This window comes from Quercus lobata, chromosome 3 (genome assembly GCF_001633185.2).
Source record: "Quercus lobata isolate SW786 chromosome 3, ValleyOak3.0 Primary Assembly, whole genome shotgun sequence".
Lineage (NCBI taxonomy): Eukaryota > Viridiplantae > Streptophyta > Magnoliopsida > Fagales > Fagaceae > Quercus > Quercus lobata.
This window is the reverse complement of record NC_044906.1, coordinates 42607850-42615335: the sequence shown is the minus strand read 5'-3', so window position 1 is coordinate 42615335 and position 7486 is coordinate 42607850. Positions and strand designations below refer to the sequence as shown.

Genomic DNA, 7486 nt, shown 5'->3' with positions numbered 1-7486 from the left:
AAAAAGGTATGTACACAAGCTTGCAAACTTGCATACGCAGCCTCTTCTATGCATACGCATCTTGACCCATAAAATGTTGAATATGTGTTTTAATTGTTGCTTTAATTGTTTAATTTGATTCTTTGATATATTTTATGTTTAGTTATTTTGTTTGACTTCAATAGGTTAGAAGATATTTCTTACTTGCTAATCATGATTAGCTCTAATTGACTTCTCCATAATATATTTGGCATGCTTAGAATAGGATGTCTTGCTTTTAAAGCATGAATTGATTTGTCTGATTTTATTGCTGATTAATTAGGCTGTTAAGAATTGATTTGACTTGATTTAAGTTAATCGCTTTTATTTGAATTTGTTTCCTTTTATGTCATGATGTGATGAGATATTTGCACTGTGTGTTTTCTTTAGTGTAATTATTGCATTATTAGAACGTTGGGCATAGTTGATAATTTTCTTACTTAAATGTGGCATAGACATTAGTAAAGGCCGGCCCATAGGTTAGGTGGGTTTAGGTACCTATCATCTTTCATTCCCGTTCCTTAACTCCAGACCTAATTTTTGATACGTAGACCTCCATTTTGGTTCTTGGACCTAAACTACGTGATAGCTACTAAAGAAAAGAGAAAGCGGACCATGCAACCTACAATTGCAAGGCGGTGCCCTTACAAAATGTAAGGGAACAAAACTAAGAGGGACCAATAAGTATTTTTATCTTAAAATAATAAAATATAAAAGGAAAATTTTAGTAAACCCACTTGTAGTTAGACCTGTGAGTTCACATTTGTTAGTCTTCTGTAACCCACCTTTCACTTTCATCGTTAAAAACCTAGAAAACATAACAAAAACATAAAAATCAAAATCTAAATGTGGTATTTGTTAAATTTTGGAAGTTCCTTGTATTGGTTCAAGAACACTAGAATAATTAGTGTTAAGAGGGTTTTTTTTTTTTTTTTTTTTTTTTTTTTTTTTTTTTTATGTCAAAATTTTCCATTTATCCCAATTTGAAGTTACACGTTTGTTCAATGATGTTATATATTTGTGAACTTTATGAAAATACAAAATTTTAAGTTTGGAAATCAAACAATTAAAAATAGCTTCACAAATGTATTTTTGTATTGCTGAATGAGTGGTTACAATTCTTTGTCACTAGATTATATTGCAACATAATAATCATTTGATTTGATCTTCATGAAAAAGTATATGTTTCAAGTATTGTGCCAGTGCAATCTTGATTTGAACACAAAATATTCTACTTTGGTTGAAAAGTTGATTGAATGAACTTTAGAATGAGATTGCAATGAATCTCTGGATGTGCAAACTAATTAGAGAATTTCCATTCTTCGCAGTCTTTGTGTGTTCTTAGAATCCTCATAATCTTTGAAGATTTGGAATGAAAGTTCTTTGAGGCTTGAATTCGTAGAGTTTCACTAATTTGGAGTCTTTTGTAGTTTTTTGAGGGCTTGGAGCTTGATTCAATTAGAACTCTAAGACTTTAAAGGATGACGTCAAAAAAATTTCTTCAAATGTTCTTTGTATTTGAAGATCTAGATGTAGAAGTTCTTTAGGGTTTTGGAGCTTAATTTGATAGTGTTTCAAAAGTTGAAATTCTTAGAGGCTCAGAGGCTTTGGAGCTTGTTTCCAGAAGAACTTCAAGGCTTTGAGGGATGAATGTTCTTCGAATATTCTACAGAGTTTCAAGACTTTCGAATGTGCTCCTATGAGACTCATGAGAGCTTCTATTTATAGGAGTCTTGAGAATGTTTAATGGTACATGAACGACTCCAATGGTGACATGTGTCATAATTTAAATGGAAGGATTTAAGTCTTGTTCTCCAAGGGACACACGGTGTCATTTGAATAGCCAAAATGTCTTAATTTAAAATAACACATGGCAACATCAATTTAGATTACTTATGTGACTTTAAATTAAGATATCAACATGTGTTGACATGTGATTTGCTGTTATTTTATTTTATTTTTAATAATTTCTATTCAATGACACTCGGAATATTTCCATTGACCTATGAATATTGATAGTGGGACACACTAATTAGCATGTAACATCTTGTATGTAATTGACCGCTTTAAGCGTATTACATGGACTTGATGGTATGACATGGCAATTTGTGTGGGTCACAAATTTTCCTTTTCTACACTCTAATATAGTGAGGAGAAGATAAGGCTAGCACCAAAATATGAATACTAAAACTATTATTTTGTATATTTGCAAATATGTATATTTTTTGGGTCCTAGCCTTATCATTCTCTCTCTCATATTTTACCATTATTTGCATTTCAAAAATAAAAAATAAAAAACCCCAAAGTTCCTTTTGACACACATAAGTATTTTTTTTTTTTGGCTTTTAATAAGTCACATTGCACGTAGCATGCACACTGAATTCCATCACTTATTTATTTATTTATTTTAAAAACCTACATTGGATGCACCTTTTATGTGATTAGAGCATATAAAATACTACATTATAGCATAAACAATATCATCTAAGGTTCAAATCTCTCCACCTCAACTACTGAATTATATATATTGGGACTTTGAAGCTAATGTCTTCACTCCATTCATGTCCTGGGCATAAATTAGACTTAATTATCATTAGCAGAGGGATGATAAAGATGAATATCATATTCAGGAGATGAAAATTGAGGGGATAAGGGAAACTCTCAGTATTGATCTGTTATCAATTGACAACTTTCAGGATTTTTACCGTGCTTTGCAGTTATTGTGGGCATCGTACACGGACATAACCTGAAGGTTACTTCTCTTCTTCAATGCCATAGGAAGCCCATCAAGTATACCTTTTACAGGGGGCATAAGAGAATTGTTACTTATCTCAGGATTGGGAAGTAGAAGCGCATGGATGGACGAAGCTGACACAAGTACGGAATGAGTGGCAGGGAATACAAAAAGACTATGGCTGAGCTTGGTGGATGATCATCCACCATGCTCAGCCATAGTCTTTGACTATTATGAATTTATGATGTGTGGGAAGCTGTTCAAAATAATCTCTAGATAATTGTGGTGGTAAAATTCAATTAGTAAAAAAATGCTATCTTTATTTTTTTATTTTTTAATATTGACTTTTAAGGGTTGGAACACCACTTCATGTTCCGATATATGGTAGACCAGGACTTTGTAAGGCTACGTTTTCTACCCAGATGGTAGGTTTCGTTGTGCTTTGCTTTGATAGCGGTAAACAACTCATTTCTGTGCTTTGCTTTGATAGCGGTAAACAACTCATTTCTAAAATGATGGGACAAAATTTTGTTTACTCCACGTTTCAAATGATGGGACTTTGCTTTGGGAATGAGGGAATGAATATTGGGTTTGATTGGATGTGGAATTTCATTCGTGTGGTGTTAACGCAGAGAAGATTGAAGGCAGTATAGAGGCAGTGAGGGATGCCATACAAAAAGGCATCTAGTTAAGAGAGAGAGAGAGTAACGATAAGCTAGATTAATGAAGGAAGATGGAAAAGGAGGAGGATGTGCAGGAGAAGATGAAAAGTTGCAGAAGCTGTGCATGCACATAAACTATTACACAATTTTACATATATCTTATTTTTGAATTGAAATTATGACTTAAAAGTTATGATTTCCAAGTTTAAATTCATGAATTCAAATCACAATTTCAGTTCAAAAATAGGGTGTATAAATATGTGTGTAACAATTTATATGTAATAACTGCAACATGAGTAACCAGAAATAAACAAAAGGCTAAGTGGAGAGAGAAAAGAAGTCTGCTCTCGCTATCTGGATTGTATTTTGTCATGTTTGCATGTATTGGCTTTTAATGCATCTTTTTTTTTTTTTTTATTTGCATCGCGCACAAATGAAAAAACCCATGAAAATTTTGAATAAGGATTAATATTCTTATAATATATATTTTTTACATTAGTTTTTTTACATCTAATTTCATGTGTTGAAACGTGGACATTCCCACATTAGAATTGATATCGATGTAAAATAGTGGAGGTAAAGAAGTGTCAACACATATTTTTCCTTTTGAATAATGCATAGGCCGTATGGAATGAACAATGAATTTAAAGGGACAGCACCATTAATACCAATCAATTTTTTACAAAAAATCATAAACTTTGTTAAAATATATGTTTACAAAAAATCATGAGCTTTATTACAAAATGTTAAAAGAAAAAAAACAATACCCTTAAAAAATCAAGCATTTCTATGACAAGCATTCCCCTCTTTAGGATTGCTTTAATATTCTCAAAAAAAATAAAAACAAAATAGGTTGGCCCTAATTATGAAATGTGACTTGAACCGGAAAAGAAGCTACACCATCTCCAACTATAATGGTGTGCCCACCGAAAGGCAAAATATTATTACCAGCGTTGTCTACAATGCCCAAGCTCTTGCAACCATTGAACACAAACTTAACTTCTTGGCTCGCACCAGCCGCTATGTAAACCCTCTGAAAACCAATCAACTGCTTAAGAAAAGTACCGGTAATACCATCTGGGGGCTTGGAGTAAACCAAGACAACTTCACTCCCAACTTTTCCACCCACATTATGGACTACAAGAGTTAACTCAATATACTCGCCGCATTGCAAGTCGCTTACTAAAATTGCTGGGCAAGTAGGCTTGGTCTTGTTAGCCATATAATTTAGATCATGGCAGTGTGTAAATCTCTGCAATTTAGATCATGGCATGGACTACCAGGATTTTTTGGGTCAAATGCATAATTTCCAATCATCGCAACGGTAGAATTGGCATGTGGTCCAACAACTGCTAGAGTTTTGAACGTGGCAGTGTTTAAAGGCAAAGTTGGTCCATCATTTTTCAGAAGAGTAATTCCTTCTCTTGCTACTTGAGTGGCTAACTCAATGCTTCTGTTGGTGCATATGTCGTTTTCACCAAGAGCTTTGTATGCAGGCAGTCCATCAAAGTACCCTGCTCTCAAAAGCACAATATAAAGGTTTTGTAGTGCCTCGTCTATATTTGACTCTCTAACCTTCCCTTGGTTCACTGCATTTCCGAGGTACTTGGGGTAATAGGCTTCGCAGTCCAAATCCAATCCTATATCGAACATAATTTACATGTTGGTATAATTCATAATCAAAATCAAAATTTATATGACTAACTAGTAACCTGCTTTTAGTGTTTGTGCAACAACGTCCTCATTTGAGTCGTTAAGAAATTTGTGACCCGTTACCATTACTTCAACGGAATCACAATCAGCAACTATATAGCTGGATTAAAGAACATAATATTTGCGATCAGTCTTTTACAAAAAATAATCAAGGTCTAATAACGGGGTTTTAAATATTATTGTACCCATGAAGATTCCATTCTTGTCTAAGGGTCTCTCTCAAAAGCTTTGGATCAGCACAAGATGGTATTCCATTAACACGGTTAAAAGAACACATAACACTGCTAGCATCACCATCTTTAACACACATTTCAAATGGCCGCAGGAATGACTCTTCCAAATCTTGCTCTATCACCTGCAAGGACATTAATATATTTATATGTTAAATCCCATATCATTTTTAATTTGTAGTACTTCAGAGAATGAGTAAATCTAGACACAACTTTTGTGTCACAACTTTGATGTGGCAACTTCTGAGTGATGAATTTAAGTTACCCCACCCTAGCATCAAAATGGAAGCGATGAACTCCATGCCAATTGTCAATGTCATATGCAGGAAAATGCTTGCAACATGCGGCAACTTTGAGTGGTCTAGTATTCAAATCTTTATAGTGCTCTGTCCCTGCAACATCCTGTAAACCTCTCACGTAATTAGAGGCATATGTGCCAACAACGAAAGGATCTTCACCAGGTGTCTCAGTGATTCTTCCCCATCTAGGATCTCTTGCAACGTTGATGGTTGGGCTCCAAAACGTTAATCCAGATCGCCCAAGATTGTACATTGCTCGTGCTTCTGTTGAAACAACCTACAAATTGGTGGCAAATTTGTTTCAATATGTGTTCACAATCAAACTTATGCACCAATAAAAAAAGTGTTATACCCCTCATGCTAAAATATTTTTCAAACTTATTTCACTCACGGTAACTAGTGTGATTATCCTATTTAATTGTTACCATTGCCCATGTTGGGCAAAGTGGTACCTCCGCTTGCCATGAGGGGCCTGCGCGCAGTATCCATGGGCTCATTAGTTCAAGCCTCGAGGTGGGGTTTAGGTATTAAGATTTCTAAACTAGATTATAAAAAGCAAAGAAGAAGCTAGAATTGATATTATGGATTCATTTGGGAACAATTTATTTAGCTGAAACTGAAAACTTTTTTGCTGAAAATACTGTAAATAAAACTAAAAGTTAGCTGAAATAGGACAGTGGGACTCATGAATAGTACCAAAAAGTGAAAAGGGACCTATGAATAGTAGCAAAAATAAGCTAAATAATAAAAGAAGCTACCTAATATAAGTTTATCCCAAACAAAACCTATGTATAAAAAAGTAAAAGAACTCAAGCATTAAATAGGACACAAATAATAGACATATGATCTGTATTGTGTCTTTTCTTCTCTAATAAACCAAAAATGCAAAACCGTTGGAGAAAATGATACAAATTATAGCTTAATTAATTAATTAGTAGTCTTTATGATCTTCACAAGGAGATTGTTAGCCTTGTTATCCACATTCTCTTTCCGATGGTGGTATTATGTGTAAGCATGATATATAACACACTCTTCACATGAAGTAAACATATTCATATGGAATGAGTGTTATATATCATGGTGTTTTTTTATTTTATTTTTAAATAGCATTGTGTACACTATATTTACGATAAGAGACATCCACATGACCAATTTCTCTCCAGCGTTTCTCGTTGAATGAAGCTGCTGTGAGTATGACAGTGGGAAAGCTGGTTGCATGAGGAACTAGATTATCAAAGACGGTTCCTGGACCAACATTGGACAGACCATGCAGCGCCTCAGACCACCACTCGTACTTTGGCAGCCCTAATCTAGCCACTCCATCAGCATTATTTCCTAGCTGTGCTATCTTTTCAGCTAGTGTCATTTGATCCACCAAATCTTTGGCCCTAACATTGTAGGGAAGCTTCGAGTCACAAAAGGCGAAACTTTTAATGTCCAGTTTGAGTTTGGCATATCTGACAGGATCACATATATAAGTGAAGTCACTGCCAGTTGGGGTGGCTGCATCAGTACTAATTTTTAAGACTTTTTCTTTCTCATCTATACAAATGACAAAGGAAGTTATAGTGAAAGAGAGACAAAGAAGAAAACTAAGAATTTTAGGCATGGCTTTTTCTGAGAAAGAAATCATTTTCATTTGACATATACAAGCATATGGAAGCTTTTATAGGGATTCAGGATGTCTTACCCGTAGAAATCTCCAGAGTTCTCTTGGTGAAGCACAATGCTCGCCCATCCTCGTCCTAGGAACCCTTCTTGTGGGAATGAGAGTTTTGCTATCAAGTTTCCCTACGAGGGCTACTCACAGCCAAAAGAAATAAGAAAATG

The 7486-nt window shown here is 34.6% G+C and overlaps 1 protein-coding gene across 1 annotated transcript; it reads right to left on the bottom strand.

The window, feature by feature from the left end:
- Positions 1 to 4089: 4089 nt before the first annotated feature.
- LOC115982458 (beta-xylosidase/alpha-L-arabinofuranosidase 1-like) lies at positions 4090 to 7280 on the bottom strand. Its single transcript, XM_031105066.1, has 5 exons — positions 6801 to 7280; positions 5628 to 5933; positions 5313 to 5482; positions 5127 to 5227; positions 4090 to 5054 (listed from the first exon to the last, which is right to left on the bottom strand). Exons 1-5 carry the CDS (start codon positions 7263 to 7265, stop codon positions 4642 to 4644), a joined length of 1455 nt encoding a protein of 484 aa, XP_030960926.1. The 5' UTR covers positions 7266 to 7280; the 3' UTR covers positions 4090 to 4641.
- Between the last annotated feature and the right edge of the window lie 206 nt (positions 7281 to 7486).